Below are 17,972 nucleotides of genomic sequence, written 5' to 3' on the forward strand. Positions count from 1 at the left end.
AATTAACCAAGTGCAATGGTGGGGAGAACCCCCACCACCCCCACCACCAATCCTTTCCCATAAAACGCTTTAGTGTTTCTCCCCGGACTGAGCATCCTTGCTTTCTATTATTTTATATATATTTTTGCAGTAAAGGCAAATGTACAAAAAGATCTAGGTATTTAAGACAAGTTTTACCTTGTATTTTGAAGAACACCTGCCTTCATACTATTTGATGAAGCTTCAGGTCTACAAACTACATTGCAGAAATAGTTTCCAAAACAGTGCATGGAAGCTGCTTTTCCTAACTGCCACATGTATTCCTAAGCACTGTGGCCTGAAATAAACGATATGCCCAACATGTAAGATCACAGGTACACAACAAGACTTGCAGTCAGATGTACATTGGGGGAACTAGCTCACTTGGTGTTGCAAGGGAGCACTGCAAGGAGGGAGAAGAAACAGTAGGAGAAGGGCTTTTCACCAGCTCCTCCAATTCCTTCCTTTCCTGTGAAGTCTCCTCCTCCCATCAAAATTAAAATTTTAGATTTCCCACTTCATATCACTTCCCCTCACCTTTTATCCCATCTGATATCACTTGCAGATTTCTATTTGTCTTCTATATGTCATATCAACCCTTTGATTCTAAATATTTGTGTTGGTGTAACTGGCTGCTATCCAGTTACATTCCATTCAGCCAAAAAAAAAAAAAACCCTCTCAAAATCCTTTTCTATTTTTTCTCAAGTGTTAAGGAGAAAAACCTACTCTGAAGACCCATAGGGGGATGCCAGCCAACAGCAGTCCCATCCACCTCTCAATCGCCAACCTGTCTCTGGCCTATAGTGTCTTTACAGGCAACAATCTATACCATAGTGTCTGCACTCCAAAGCTGTCATTTCCTCCACAGAAACTGCTCGTTATATTCTGGAGATAAGTTTTAATTCCTAGAGTATTCCAGTTTCCACCCTGAGGTTGGTAGCCATGAACTGAGGAAATGATATCAGGAACTTTGGCCCTTGTTTTTTGCTTCTGCGGTTGGGCCAGCCCTGATAGTCTGAAAGTAAAAAGCCCCACTGTGGCTGTTTCCACATCCTTAAAGGGACGGCCCACTCACTGATCACTGGCGGCTTTTCTCCTTCACGCCACATACCTCTGATATCAAAGCAGCAGCAAGCTGTTTGGCTTCTGTTTTTTTTTTTTTGGTGCCTTTTTGGTGACGCCGGAAAGTGTGGGAAATTGTGTTCTCAGGAAAGGCACTTACAAAATGGAAACCAAACAGCCTGCTGCTGCTTTGATATCAGAGGCGTGTGGAGTGAAGGAGAAAAGCTGCCAGTGTTCAGTGAGTGGGCCGTCCCTTTAAGGACATGTGTAAATGGCCTGGGTGTGCGCATCCACATTAGAAAATGCTTGCTGAATTAATATCTGAAAGTATAAGTCAAAACGATAATACATAAAAGTTTGTTTTTATGCTTTCAAAATCACAAATAAGCCCATAATTGAGAGTGCACAGAGCAAGCAAAGCATTTAATTAATGTAGCTTATGGAAAAATATTTGGAGAGATAAGTCTTCTCACATCTTCAAGTGTGCAAGGAATGCTTCTACAATCTGATCTCCAAAAGGATGACAACCACTTTCACTGCTGATTCTTAAGAGCTAGATTATGTTACTATTGCTGCCATTTTTCCCTTCACATGTGGCATCCTTTTGTGGCAGCAATAGAAATCTGGACTTGATGGCAATAGAGGGATCTTCTAAACCAAGGTGACCCACTCATTGCCAAGGAGTGCTAAGTAAAGGCACACCTACAAGTGAAGTATTTTTTTAAAGGATTCATTCTATATGTAAAGAAATTATTATGTAAGCAGGTATTTTACCATTAACAGCACAAAATTGCAATATCAAAAAATTACAGCATGGCACAATCTCATTGAAAGAACAGTAAAATATTTCCAAAACACGTAATTCTTATAAGGATTAGATCACTGAAATAAGTTCCAAATTCTTCCAAAAGATTACTCCACTATTCCAGTTATTGGACTCAACCACAGCAAGACAGCATGTTCTCTGACAGTGCAATCTTAAGCACAGTTACAACCTTGGAAGTCAATTGGAATTAATGGGGTGATTTTTTTTCCTGCTCCAGCTCTTATAAAGCAGCAGGGGTGAACATACACCTGATGACCTCCTCCTCCCATGTCCCTTCTGTCCATCTTCTGTGGGTGCCCTGCCTTTGCTCCCACGTGCCTGATCCTGCTTTGACCTGATGTTTCTGGAATCAGTGGACCAAAATGGAGTAAATATCAGCTGCCTCTTGAATTTCATGTGATTTTCTTTCTGCTAGTAGATAGTAACTCAAAAATGATGCACTCTGCCAAATTCTTAGCACTTGTGGTTTCTTTAAGCTGTTACAGAGATTGATTTTAATCTGTAATGTTTTGTTTTAATGTTTATTGCTTTATATTTTATATTTATATTTATAATTGTATTGTTTTGTTTAAGAGCTTCAGTCAGAGGAGTGTAGTAATAATAAAGGAAAGGAGCTTGCCCACACAGTAAATGGGATGATACAGGTTTCTGCACATCTCCACCTACAGCTGGTGCCCTTTCCACATTGTCCACCCATTCCCTCACAGCTGCCATTGCTACCTCCCTGCCACAGCTGCCCATTTTGTTTTTAAAATCCGTATTAGGTATACAGGTGTAACACAAAAATGGTATACCAACTGATTTTTCTAAAAAGGTTGCAAACAAAAGCCCTCTGTCTGGGGGTGGGGTGACGTCTGGAATGAGACAGAGTCAGACAATGATCTAAGCTTGCCTGTATTGCACAGTTTTACTGACAGTGAGGTGCCTTGTGCAGTGGCAGAGGAGCCACCAGGAAGAGACAAGACCTTCTTGCCCTTACCCCAGACATTGTAGTCATTAGCATCAAGTGGCAAATTTAGCCTCCTCAATGTTTGTGGGAAGAAAATAAAAATAGTGTCTGTGGACAGCATTTACAACATGTGTAGCTTGTGAGAAACAGTATTAGGAAATGGCTACTATTTGTTCCTAGGGTTGGAGGAAAACCTAATTCACCATCCTGGCTCTGGATCATCATGGAGAGAGAGAGGGAGAGTATAAGGTGGAGGTCCAACATGCCTCTCTGTGTACACGGATGTGCCACATGATCTCCTGGGAATCAGCTCAATACCATGATCCTCACTCAGCACATCCCTGGTCTATCATAACAGTGGACATTTGCAAGTTCACTGGCTTCTGCTCCTTGGTGATGCTAGCATTCTAGCAGGATCCTGTCTCCTTTGCTTCAGTGATCCCACACTATAAGCCAGTGTGAATTTTTTTTTCCTTTACACATTTAGTAAAGGGAAGATGAGACCGAGGCTCAAACTCAAGCTGAAAACTGTTCAAGCAGGAGCATCTGCATTCAGCAACCTATAAAGCTATCACTTATTAAGGATAAGCCCTGGGTACAGTCTGTGCTCAGCCCCTTTACTCTTGGACATGACTGAGGAGTACAAATCTTAAGTCAGGGCTCACATGGAAAAGCAGCAGTGCCATCCGTTGACTTCAACAGAAGAAAACAAACACAGCCCATTGTCACTGATGATGACTTCACTACACAGAGGGCTTCAGTGTGAAATCCCATTCCTAGCCCATCCATGGTCTATCAAAAGTAAGTTCTGTGCACTTCTGCACAAATTACTTATACAGCAGAGGAAAGAAAAAACACTACATCTTCTCAATATGTAAGAAAAAGTAAAAATTTAATTTCTGTATTTCAATAAAGTTAAAAAAATGGGGAACCTAATATAACATATACTATGCTCTAATGTTCTGATAGATTTCTGTTTTGAAACTAATTTTGAAACAGTCCTTTGTTGCAGAAAAGTGCACTGTCAACCTGCTTTGCAGCTGAAAAAGTCAAGCCAGCAGATCCTTTCATGGAAGCAAAATGATCCCCCTAAAGTGCTGAGTGGGCTGTTTCAGGCAGACATATGGAAGATGCTAGCAGGCTGTGAAAGATTTCTGCCTTTGGTATATATGTGGACATTAACATGTGCTAAAAAAAAAATTAAGCCGGAGGAAAAGTTAGTGAGTGGATGGCTGATAAAAACGAAGGGGGAAAGTTGAATTAGTAACCAATCGTTCTGTTTATCCAAAAATGATCTAGATACATTTCTCTTCTTTCTACCCAACCCTACAAATGTATTTCTGTATATGAGGTGTTTAAATGTATGCAAGGGGACATGAGCTCAGTTTTCACGGTCTTTATTGGTGAGACTTTCAGTTGTGAATATTATATGTTCATGACACATTATTAAGTCATTGGGACTCAGAAAGATGTACGGTTTCTTCCATCTTTGGAATTCTCATGACTTAATAATTGTATCTTTGACACACATGAATATTGACACCTACTCTTGTTGACATGATATTGTAAAAATTACTGCTCTAATTTCTCTGGTGAGTGTTCAGTTACACTTGCTCAGGTATTTCAGTTATTTTCTCAGCATCTGTGAATAGGCTTGAATTTCATATAGAACTCTCTTCCTTTATTCAAAAGAATGGGATGCAATTCACACCCTTTCTGATGTCTTTCTGCACAGCCAGCTAGAGTGAATACCGCTAGAGGAAAGACCACCATTCTTATGCAGCCTTGTTGCAGAAGCAGAAGCAAATGTCAAGCAATCATTTGCTTTAGCTGGATTAAATGGAACTCTTGACCTCCTTTGAATGAATGATTAGCATATAGTCAACCAATTTCCTGAGACTCGTCACATATGCAAGCTAGCCTGACAATCTAAGTGCCATTTCCAGCACCAGCAGTCAATGATTCAGTTCCCTGGAGGATTTTAAATCCATCAATTATCTGTTAAGTAGCAATGGATATGATCCACAGTTAGTCAAAATACTTGGGTTTTAAGTAAATTAACCACTCAATTCTACATTTTCTCAGAACTAAGTCCCACTTATTTCAGCACTATTACATATCTGCTAAGTATATTTACAGTTGCATACATGAGTCTAAACAAGAGACTTGTACTTAGAAAAGCCACACCACAGCCTGCTCCTAGGCATGTTTATTTGGAAACAAATCCTACTATATTGTCTACTTCCCAAGTAAGTGTGCATAGAAACTCACAAGCTCTTGGAGAATAAATCACATTGAATTTAGTGGAATTTACTTCCAAGTAAAATATGCACAGAATGGTGTTCTAAATCTCACAACTGGAAATTAGCAACATCTCAGTGATTAAGCAGGTTTTAATAGAAATGAATGGACTGATTTGTAGACTGAGCAGTAAAGAAATGTGGAACAAGTCTAGTGTCCTTCAGCAATTCACAGCAGCAGACTCAGCCTCTCCGACATATGGGAACCTATACAGGGCTCTTGGGCTGACCAACATCAGCAGCAGCAGCAACAACAGCAGTATGAATTGCTGATAGTTAAAGGTCACTATTGAAGGTTATTCAGCTTGTGTTAAGAAAAGTCTACATCCTGGAATCAATAGCCAGACTTTATCTTAAATTGGTTTATGTCCTACATGTGAGATAATGCTGAATAAAGACTGCCTTTGGTAATTAGACAGATGCACAACTTTTTTTAAAAAAAGTCTATGGAGTGGTACAATTCAGTGGACATCTGGAATGAGATGAGAACAGAACATACAAACTTAGGCAGAGGGAGGGCAGTGTAGAGGGAAGGAATCAGAGAATGACGCACACTGAAGCACCTAGGTAGGCAAAAAGGCAGATGAGGAATGTATATGGTGCAGCAGCATCTAAGGCCTGATTATGCCAAACATCAGATTTTCCAGCAGCTGTCTCTGAATCCCCGTTCTGTTGCAGAGTGTGGGCTATGGATATCCTGCCATCTGATCTGCGATGCCTAACATAGATGCCAGTTGCTTTCAGAATCATTAGGAAACACTACACACAACATCTTTTATATCACGACCATTTCCTATGGCAGCTATGCGACTTCCCACAGAATAGCTAGTTAATATTAAAAAAATTGCATAGATGCTAGCTCATTGGAGTACTTCTCAATTACAATCGGCTTTCAACAGAGCTCCTCAGGCTTCCACTTGTTGCTAAGAATGAACACAATTCTGCCAGAACATCTCAAGCTCTGATTTCATTTTAAAGGGCCATGTGAGGAGATATTCCCAGTAGATTTCATCCATTAACAAGCTGACTTTTTAAACAAAAAATCTTCATTGATTTAAGCTGAAGCAGAGTTGGCACTTGCTGTAATATGTGCTTCATTGGTCGGTTTAATCTTGGACAGGATCCTTTATGAGATGAAATTTGGCTAAGTTTCCAGAGAAGCTTCAGTCTTGATGCTACAACAGTATGGGTTCATCTCTTTGCAACCACAAATCCATTAACAAGTAAATCTTTAACATTTCTAACAGCATATCTACTGGCTGAATTGATGTCACGTTGCAATGACATGAGCACAACATTATGGTTTGCAGTAATGTACTGGCATAGCTGTTAATATCCTGCATCCCAACCACTGATTTAACCCTGACGATTTTATAATACTTTCCCATGAAGACCTCACTGTAACATCAGCATTTTAATGTTTTGAAGAAGTGATTTTGGAACAAAGACAGATAACATTAAAAGATTATGTTAAAGGCCAGATCAAGAGGCACAGCGCACTGCTGCAGTGCTCACAGATGCCAGTAGACCTGGCTAGCTTTCTTCCAAATTTAGCAGTCTCTCTAAAATCCCGGTGCCCATAATATGCACGCATGCATGTAAATACACTCCTTGTAGGGGAGGCTAAGCTTAATTCCTGGCAGACATGCCAGCCCAGTGCTGCAAGGGAAGCAATGAAATTAGCCCAGGATAGGCTGCCCTGTCACGGTGCTTGGCGGATGTCAGTCACAGCAGAGAAACTTATTTATCTGATGAAGTGATCTGTGATTCACAAAATCTCATACTGAAATAAATGTTGTTACACTTAAAGGTCCCATTGGACTTTTGTTTCATTTTGTTACAAGAGACTAACTCCTTTGCAATCAGGGTCATGAGATCACTTATAATCTTGTTATTTCACATCTAGTGAAACAAATATTGAAATATTGGAGGGGGGTTGTTGTTTATTTTAGCATACACCTTCACTTCAACAACATAAGACACTGTATATTTCAAGTAAATTTTATATTAAAAAAAAGAGCTTTAAAAACATTTTAATTATCTAGTACTGGAAACTGGAAGGGTACTTGCTGGCTATGTGTATAAAGTTTATGAAGCTCCTTACAGCAAAGAAATTTGTACTTTCTTACCAGGAAGCAGTTCTAAGCAGTTTTTCCATTATCTCTTTTCAGCTAATTTAATTTTAGGAAACATTTTTAGTAAACAATATTTCTGCTTGGGACAGGAGAGAAAGCAAAAATCACAATTTATAGACTGCTTTTAAAAAATAGTAAAATGTGCCTTAAATTGCCAATAAACACCCAGGAAAGCCTCTTTAGAAGTCAAAGAGATTTTCACCACCAGTTTAATTTGTGGTGGGCACTCTGACAGGCATTGCCCTATTCTCTTTTATAATAATAACAACAACAACAATATTCAAAGTATGCTATTATTATCCCCACAACAAAACACCCCGTGAGGTGGGTGGGGCTGAAAGAGTTCCGAAGAGCTGTGACTGACCCAAGGTCACCCAGCTGGCTTCAAGTGGAGGAATGAGGAATCAAACCTGGTTCTCCAGATTAGAGTCCCACACTCTTAACCACTACACCAAACTGGCTATCTATGTTTTATACTGCAACATGACCACAAACAGGCACAAATTTTAATTATAAAGGTTCAGATTGAAACAGCACAAGCAGAGACATGCTAGAGGACGGCAACTTCCTGGCTCTCTCTTCTCATTTCAGCCCTTTGTGCCCCAGTTGTGTTTCTGTGGTGTTAGTGGACCCCAGGAATAGTGTGTATGGAGGAGTGGGCAACTCATGAGTCTCAAACAGGAAAGGGAATCAGCAAGAGACAAGCTCTTGCTCCACAGCCTATGGTCCTGTATGAGCCATTCCAGTGGCACTAGCACCAGGCTATCTTCATGGCTCAATGCCTGTTATAAGCTGGACTGCAGGCACATTTGGTTGCATAGTTTTTGTTTACATTTATTTATATTGTTTTGTAAGCTGCTTTTGAGTTGCCAGAGTAGCAGGATCAAAATATTTGAAATAATCAGCAGGCTTTAATATACAACATGGAGTGAATTCAGCCTTTTCAAGCTATTTCTTTTAGTTGGGTGTCATAATTTTTTATTCTGTCCTAATGTCTCTCTGCCTCTTATTTCTTATCTTTACAACCCATTTTAAAAGAAAAAGAAATCTTTTGGAATAGCCTTTAACAACTTCAGCGGAGTGTAATGAACTTATTCTCTCCTTGGCTACAACAGGCTCAGTTGCCAGCTCTGGTTTCTTTAGCTCTTAAGGGCAATGGGCCATTTTGTGTTGTTGATTACATGCCCAAGCCGCTTTTCCTTCTAGCTTGACAGTGATCTCTTTGTGCTCTGTGTCAAAGAACATTTGGCCTTCTGCTTCAGTAACAGGATACCAACCTTCTGCTTCAATGAACAGCAGAGGGTAAGAATACCCCAAAGGAATCTTTAAAAAGATAACATGGATTTTGCAAATATTTTGTCATAATGGATCTTCCCAAATAGAAAATACCTATTTGAGTATTTGTAAGTAAGTATGTGTATGTGTAACTAAGACAAAATAGATACAATTTTTCCTTGCAGTTTCTCTTCAAACAGTTCAAAGCAAAATGGAAGGTTCATCTGGAATCACAGATTGAAATCTAGGCCTGAGGAGAGGTATATCATATGTAAAGAAGAATCTTGCAAAAACACAATGGTTACTCCATTACATCCTACAGCAAGCTGGGTTTCTAGCAAGTGAAACTATCCGAGAGGAATAACTTTTATTGTAATGTATGAAAATGCCTTACACTGAATCCTTCTTGCTCACTACTATATGCCCAGACTGGCACTGGCTCTCCAAGGCAGCAAAAGTTTTTACCAATACCCACTAGCTAAAATCATACGCCCCCACCCCATACCATGGGACTTGACTGATTGTGATAATAAATTGTTAATGATCAACACTATTATTTTTATTTCGTCTTCCAAGAAGCTCAGGGCAACACAGGTGACTCTCCATTCTTTTATCCTCCCAACAACCCTGTGAGGTAGGTTAGGATGCAAGTTAGTATCCAAACCAAAGAGCTAAGCAGCTGAGAAAGAACTTGAGTCAGGATCTTCCCAAAGTCCAACATGCTTTCCTCTATGCCACACTAGCTACCTGCCTTCTAATCAGGGCACATATGCCACCAGAGCAAGGCGCCTGGGAGGAGTTCACATCTTTCATAGTAACTGTCGATAATTCCCTTGGGAAACCCTTCTTAGACCAAGGAACTGCTGCTGTTGTATAACATGTTTGGTAGCATCATTTTAATCACCCCAGCATCCTCAAATATTGTAACAATTTGTTTTCTCCTTAATTTCAGCCATGTCCAGGTTACATTGCTGCAAATATGGGAGCAAATCTCACATGTGCCAACAGAGGTATTTATTTTTTATTTAGTTGGTTTACTTCATTTATAGCCCACCTTTCTCCCCAATAGAGACCCGAAGTGGCTTACATTGTTCTCCTCTCCTCCATTTTATCCTCACAACAACCCTGTGTGATAGGATAGGCTTAGAGTGTATATGACCCGCCCAAGGTTACCCTGCAAGCTTACATGACAAATGAGGATCCATCCTTGAGGTCTCCCAGATCCTGGTCTGATACTCCAACCACTACACCAGACTGGCGCAGGTAAATGTAACATCCAAAATGGTTCTGATAGAGGTAGATCTCTGAAATCTGTTTGGGAATGTTTTATTGCTTGATTCAATGCCCAGGTTAGACCTGTGTGTGTGTCATGTGCCATCAAGTCACTTCAGACTTATGGAGACCCTGCAACCTCCAAAATATCCTATCGTTAGCAGTCCTGCTCAGATCCTGCAAACTGAAGCCTTTGGTTAAGCCACTTCATTTTGGTCTTCCTCTTTTCCTACTATCTTCCTCTTTTCCTAGCATTATGGTCTTTGCCAGTAAGTCTTGTCTTCTGCTGTGATCAAAGTAGGATAGCCTCAGTCTCATTGCTTTAGCTTCTAGGGAGAATTCAGGCTTGATTTGGTCCAGAATCTACTTATTTGTCTTTTTGGACATCCATGGTATCTGTAAATTTCTCCTCCTGTCTATATAAGATTCAGGAATGATGACCACCACTGAATGATCATAATATACAGATTTGTCTTCAGTTTTGATCTAAAGGCATCAATATAGTGCTGCTGTAAACTTTTGGTGCAGGAAATATAAAATCACTGTAATGGGTTGCTATGTCACTTTATGTTTGAAGTACTAGCGCTTGTTTTCTCTCTCTGTCTCTCTGTTTGTGTTGGCAAAAACTATTGCATCAATTATTTTGTGGATGTTACTGGGGTCTGGGGAGGGGGGAGAGCCCAACATCCCTACAAGGGTCTGATGCATCTGAACATGTGAAAATATAAAAGTGTGAAGTCTTAGCAATCCTTTCGCAATTTGTAAAATGTTACCAAGAGGATTTGCTGTGAAGAAGGGTGAATACTGCAGCAGTACATAAAGCATGCAGAGATTTTCTGTATGTTTTAAAGGGGGATTTTTGTCATTGCAATGAAACTAAAAACAAATGCATCTTCAAAATGCTTATTCGCTATTGTCACTTGCATTTTTATAACTACTATTATAAAAACAATCTTACTCTTTGGTTAAAAAATCTACAGCCTATAAGGAATAAGTGTCTTTTGTATTGCTTATACAATTCTTGGGGCACTGTGGTCTTTTAACAGGAAAGAGAAAAGAGAAAATCTAATCTCTCCTACTAGGGCCAAAAATGGAAAGACCTTTTTATCCAAAGGGAAGATCAAAACCTCATGCAAAACCTCACATCTGAATTTTCATTCTCCTGCTTCTGTTTCCTTACATTTATAAAGCAGACAGCTGTTCTCCTGACTTCACTCTAGGATTATTAATCCCCGCCCCCCGCCCACTGCAAAAAAAAAAATCCTGGTAAGAAATAATGAAGGAAGATCTACATTAACTTCCCCAAATGTTTAAAATGTTATGCTGTGTTTGCTTCTACAAATGGGATCCGTATCTTATGTTGTCGTAAGTTGTAAAAAAACGGAGTGGAAGCCATCAGTTGAAGGCTGCAGCCCACCTCTTTGGAAAGATAAGTGAAGTATGAAACCAATATAGGTTGCCAATTCCAGGTTGGGAAATTTATGAAGATTTAGGTGTGGAGCTTGGGAAGGATAGAGTTTGGAGAGGTGAGGGAGCTCTGTAGGCATGTGACACCATAGAATCCATCTTCCAAAGCTGCCATTTTCTCCAGGGGAACTGATCTCTGATATCTGCAGATTCCTTTTAATTCTGGGAGCACTCTATGCCCCGTTTAGAGGTTGGCAACCCTAAGCCAACACAAAGTGCTGCTACACAATGAAAACTCAGTACTACACAGAGATATTTTTGAGCCGGTGAGCACCTTTGGAATTCAAACACAGGGTGGTGGGCACAGTCACAAAATGCCACCACAGAGGCAGAGCTAGCCACAATATGGCCACTGCAGGAGGCGGAACTAAGCACAAATGTCAGGATGGGAGGTTATGCATGTATCTAATAGTAATTCTTTCACATTCAGGCAGAAGCTCTGTTTAACAGGCTGTCTTTTAAAATGTAGTGGGTGCCAGGAAAGGTGTCAGTGGGCATCATGGCACCCATGGGCATCATATTAGACCCCCGCTCTAATACAAAGAAGAAGCCATAGCAGGGGAAATAAGGCAACTATCAAGTTTTCTAACTAAAAGCTTTGCCAGCCAAATGGACCTACTTTCAAATGTCATCAGCATTCAGCAGCATAACAGAACTCACCAGTAGAAAAGTTCAATAGCACCTATAAGACTTACAGGTCCAGTGGCACCTATAGACTAACAAAATTTGTGGTAGGGTATAAGCTTTCATGAGTTACAGCTCATTTTTTCAGATACCAACTCATCAGCGCAGAACTCACCAGTGCAGAGGTAAGAAAATTCAGTGAATGTAGTGGTGGGCAACTTCATTTACAGATCTCTTAAATGCGTAAGAAAACAGAACAATTTCCAATATGAAAGAGGTGGGATCAGTATCTTCCATCCGGATTTGTCCCGATTAACTGTAGCCCAATAGGAATATACACTATTTATATAACTCTAATTTTATATTTAGTTTATTAGCTTCTTCCACAGCAACATTCATTTACCCTCATCTCTTAAAACTAGGACATATTTTGAGTCTAAAACTTTGACTTTTTTTTTTTGAAAGCCTTAATTTCCAGACAAAATTTATTAGAAGGAATAACTAGGAAGTTAACAATTAAGCATTAGTGGCTAGTAGTGCAAACTGTTTTCCAAAATTTGCTGTTTTTTATGCCTTAACTGACCAAGCAGTAGGCAAGTAGACACAACATATTTATTACCCCCTTTTAAAACAAAGGAAAGTTTATTTCGCCCTGGAATGCTCAACCAGCAAAGCTTCCATACTCTGGAAGGGTTAACTTTCACTTTCAACTTGCCCAGTCACTATTAATTCTGAAGAAATGTCACATTCCATTTGTGCAAAGAACATTTTTTTTAGAACAGCCAATCCCAAGGGTGAAATTGAAATAGATTGAGCCTTAAAATCTATTTATTTACTCAGCACAATCTTGTGACCATTTATTTATCTTGGTAGGTTTATACTTTTCCCTGCAGAAGTCATATTTACTGATAATTAAAAATGACTGAGTTTTGCTTTGGATTTAGAAGGCATATTTGTGATGCCATAAACTTGATATGCAATCTAATGGCTCACAGATCTAAAAGTCATGCCATAATAAATGTGTTAGCCTTTAAGGTGCCAAAAGGCTCTGAATCAGGCCATATTTATCCTTTTGCTAGGCTCTGGTATATGGGAGTTAGTTTCGTATAGTTTTGTTATTGTTTCTTTCACTATCTTGTTTTGTTTCCATAATTCTATTTCATCATTTTTGCCCATTGGTTTCAATGGAAGACACACATACTTTTCTTGGGTCTGTACCTTCGATGTTTTCCATCCAAACGGGACAAAATTCAGAAGGACTCTAGTTCTCCCCTAGGATATTACCAAATTCTATGGGAGAATGTATAAGAAAGATTTCGGATAATAATACCTACAGCACTGCAGCCACTCAGCTTGAAGAACATTAGCACAAGAGCATTTGGTGGGACAATGAATAAAGCATCTGGGAAGCTGGGCAGCATAGTTGGGCGGCACTGGGGTAGATTTGCTTGGATGAGGGATAAGTTTTGAAGAGCAGCAGGCAAGCAGGGGAGTGCATACTGCAAGGGAAAATTTGACATAGCAGGACAGACATTGAGAGGAGACAGGAAGGCAAATTCCCACCTCATATCCTTCAGTATTGGAATATCTCACAAATGTATGTAATCAGGGCCGGCAGACCCATTGAGGCCAGGTAGGCGGTAGCCTCAGGCGCGGGATGCCGAAGGGAGCGCCGGAGGAGGCGCGGGGGGCGGGAGCGCGTGCCACAGAGCAGCAACCTCCTATCCCTCCCACCCCGCGCCGCCGCCACCACCAGCACGAGCCTCCAGCTGGGCACAGCTGCCGCGGGCAGGCATCTGCGGCGGCACAGGCAACTGAGCGGGAGAGCTCACAGGCCACCCACACACCATCACAGCCGCCCGCTGCAGTGATCAGGCCGGTGGCGGCGCGCACGCTCCTGTGATGACGTCACATGTGACATCATCACGCAGGCCGGTGCGCGCGCACTTGCGCACGCATGGGGGAGGGCACCCAGCCGCCCGCAAGCACCGAAAACCCTTGCACCGCCCCTGTATGTAATTCCAGTAGCTACAGCTTACAGTCAGGTTTGTTACAGGCTATATAGATGGGGAATTTATTTCAGTTTCAGAGAAAGTACAATAGTTACAAAACACCTAATTTTCATAATTATTGTAACTAATAACAAAAGAAACACACAAGTCTAGAGGCTCAACATAGATTTAGACTGAGAAGGAATGATATGCGATTGTCCAAACATATACTTCATTGATGAAGGTTCTACTGCTAATCATTGTTCAAAAATAGGATCTGTACAGTGTATACGCTGATGGTGATTAGAAAGTCCACATTGCCGGCTACTCAAGGATACTTCCCCTAATCCCAAAATGTTTTAGGTCTATATAAAGCTCCTCCACATACTGGTCAACCCATTCACTTCACTGGAGAGCAGAGTTCCGTTTCATATGCACAAAGTAAATGAACCCACAAAATTTCCATTTCCAGTAAGGCGAATGTAATGAGGCTGTGTAGACAGGAGAATGCATAGGACCCCCCTATACCCTCAGCAATTGTTGGATGGGTCATTTACTGCAACAATAGGTGTACCCTACATTAAATCCTATCAATTTAAGTAGGATAACAGCCTCTGTTGATGATACTACTGCTGAGTGTAAGACATGGTGTTTCTGACAGCAAAGAAAGCTGGAAAGGGGAGTCCTTTATGACCCTTGACCTAGTTACTACTGCAGAAGACAGAGGATAGGGGAAATTATTTTGCTTTTGGTGACTGGATAAAAATATGACATTGTTGGAGAGAAACTGATATCAGCATAGTTTCACATAAGGATAGCAACTTTCTTTGATCAGACATTAGATGCCTACCAAGTAAGTTATGAATATTATTTTTATGTTGTCATGTTTGCAATCAACCCTTTCTATCTCACAGAAAAGGATCTTTTTCTACTGTTTCATTACTGCTCCCCTTTTATTTGTTTTAAGTGACCTGAAATACATTTCAAAAGACAGACAAGAAAGCATCTTACCAGTACATGCAATTAAATTTAAATTTAAATAATTGCATCCCAGTCTGCAGTATTCAAAATGTAAGCAACTGGGGGGAAAGTGGTTTACTACTAGCATTTGGCAAATAACAGATAAACCAACAATTATTAAAAATGTAATATAGCAATGGGCTGAGAAGCCAGATTTATTTTCTAATTAAATCTTAACCTGTATTTACAATTCCTACCAATTATGTCCCCTTAACGTTCAATAGATTTGTGTTTATTGTGTCTGAACTAAAGCAAAGGATGCAGCATGTAAACTAAACATTACCCGCTGAAGGCACCAAATAATATACAGAGGAATACAGAAAAACAAAGCCATCAGTTCCACTCTTATCACTTATGTCTGGGGCTGAAAAATGAAGGTTTTAATTAGTCCTGCCCTCTTCTTGCCCTTCTGTTACCCCCTTCTCTGCTTCAAAAATCATAGCTTTTCTTTTGCTTCATTGAAGCTGCAACTGCTGTTGTGATTTGGGTGTAAAAACATACATCATTAAAGCAAAGCTTTTGAGGACATGCCCCATTTACTGACCTCAACCAACGGCCTGGGTTTGCGCTCTACTGAAAACCGAAAGTGGCAGAGTTCACAGTAAGTGGTATTTGACGAGGACAGCCAGTGCTCCAGGCAGCTGCGATGAATAGTTCCCAGGGTCCCTGTACATTCACAGGGCGAAAGCAAGTCCTCTTGACTGCTGCCTTCGTGGCAAATCCTACACATTGGTCTGTCATTGAAGGGACTACAAAACAAAATGAAGAGGTTGAGAGTTAGACATAGGTTGAGGGAGATCTGAAGATCGTCTGGTTGAACACCCTGTTGTAAGCAGAAATCAGTGCCTCATCTCATTTCCACAAAACAAAGTAATTTCTTTCCCAAAGAGAGCAAACTAAGGGAGGCTAAGTCTGCATACTCAACCGTGACTTCAGACAATCTAGCAGACACTTTGTATAACTCCACCTCAGAGTAGGCAAAATTCCACTGCATGTAGCTACAGAACAACAGTTGGGTGATTTCAATTTTTGGTGGCATCTTGCTTCACTTTCTTCTAAAATGTTATGCTTGTATCAGAGGCTTGCTTTATACATAACACAAAATCATCATTTCTTTTAACTCTGGTTAGTTTGCGAAACTAATCCACCTAAATCACTCAAATTTGCCTCAACCAACAACTAAGTCAGAATGTCTACACTGATGCATCATATGAAACCGTAGCAAAGATTATCATTTATTAACTATGGTTTAACTTGCACATGCTGGCTGACAAGAAACTGGCAGGAAATTTAGACAAATGCTACACTTCATGTGCACACACATATACTGAAGCAGGCAATATCTGTCATACTGCGGGCAAATCCACACGCCCTTGGCATGTCCCAGCGTTGTGCTAAATTAAAGGGATCAATCTGTAAGCATCTGAAGGACCACTCAGTGATCCGGGGAAGTCAGCATGGTTTTGTTCCTAACAGATCTTGCCAGACCAACCTGGTTTCCTTCTTTGATCGAGTGACCAGCTTACTGGATCGGGGGAACTCTGTTGACGTGATTTATCTGGGTTTCAGTAAAGCTTTTGATAAGGTTCCCCATGACATTCTGATGGGCAAACTGGAAGACTGTGGAGTAGACTATAGGACAGTTCGGTGGATAGGGAACTGGTTGGAGGACCGCACTCAAAGAGTGGTGGTCAACGGTGTTTCATCAGATTGGAGGGAGGTGTCCAGTGGGGTGCCGCAGGGCTCGGTTTTGGGCCCGGTACTTTTCAATATTTTTATCAATGATCTGGATGAAGGAGTGGAAGGGCTGCTCATTAAATTTGCTGATGATACCAAATTGGGAGCAGTAGCAAACACCCAAGAAGATAGAATTAAAATTCAACAAGACCTGAATACTCTGGAGAAGTGGGCAGCTGTGAATAGGATGCAATTCAACAAAGACAAGTGCACAGTATTACATCTGGGCCACAAAAATGAGAAGCACAAATACTGGATGGGGGATACACTTCTGGGCAGTAGTATATGTGAAAGGGATCTTGGGGTAAGAGTGGACTGTAAACTGAATATGAGCAGTCAGTGTGATGCGGTGGCAAAAAAGGCTAATTCAATCCTGGGTTGTATCAAAGGGGCCATAGAGTCGAAATCGCAGGAGGTCATAGCCCCTCTCTATACTGCCTTGGTCAGGCCACACCTGGAGTATTGTGTGCAGTTCTGGAGGCCTCACTTCAAAAAGGATGTGGACAAAATCAAGACGGTGCAGAGGAGAGTGACAAGAATGATCAGGGGTCTGGAGACTGAGCCCTACGAGGAAAGGCTGAGGGCCTTGGGAATGTTTAGTTTGGAGAAGAGGAGGTTGAGGGGGGACATGATTGCTCTCTTTAAATATTTGAAAGGCTGTCATTTGGAGGAGGGCAAAGAGCTGTTCCAGTTGGCAGCAGAGGGTAGGATGCGAAGCAATGGGCTAAAACTACATGCACAAAGGTACCGGCTGGATATTAGGAAAAACTTTTTCACGGTCAGAGTAGTTCAAAAGTGGAATCAGCTGCCTAGGGAGGTGGTGAGCTCCCCTTCACTGGCAGTTTTCAAGAAGAGGCTGGATGAATACTTGTCAGAGATGCTTTAGGCTGATCCTGCACTGGGCAGGGGGTTGGACTAGATGGTCTGTATGGCCCCTTCCAACTCTATGATTCTATGTTCGCTAAACACCCAGAAGTATAGCGTCAGAAATTGCGCTAGAAAGACACTCTACTTCTGGGTGTTTAGCGAACATTTAGCGCAATGCTGGGACACTCCAAGGGCGTGTGGATTCAGCCTGCTTATTATCAATAATATATCTGCATTAGGGTTCCCAACCTCCAGTGGGGCCTGGAGATTTCCCAGAATTACAACTGATGTCCAGATGATAGAGGTCAGTTCTCCTGGTGAAAATGGCCGCTTTGGAGGGTGGACTTACAGAATCTCACTCCTTTCTTCAGGCTCCCTTCCCTCCTCTGGCTCCACACCCAAATATCCAGAAATTTCCTAACCTAGAA

General features: G+C 41.0%; 1 protein-coding gene across 1 annotated transcript in view; it reads right to left on the reverse strand.

The window, feature by feature from the left end:
* Positions 1-17,972, reverse strand: part of MARCHF3 (membrane associated ring-CH-type finger 3) — a 146,968-nt gene that overhangs the window by 24,459 nt on the left and 104,537 nt on the right. The window contains exon 4 of the mRNA XM_054986545.1: positions 15,485-15,689. Within this exon, the coding sequence (XP_054842520.1) occupies positions 15,485-15,689 (205 nt within the window). The remainder of the gene's footprint in view (positions 1-15,484; positions 15,690-17,972) is intronic.

The sequence above is a fragment of the Eublepharis macularius genome, chromosome 8, assembly GCF_028583425.1.
Source record: "Eublepharis macularius isolate TG4126 chromosome 8, MPM_Emac_v1.0, whole genome shotgun sequence".
Classification (NCBI taxonomy): Eukaryota; Metazoa; Chordata; class Lepidosauria; order Squamata; family Eublepharidae; genus Eublepharis; species Eublepharis macularius.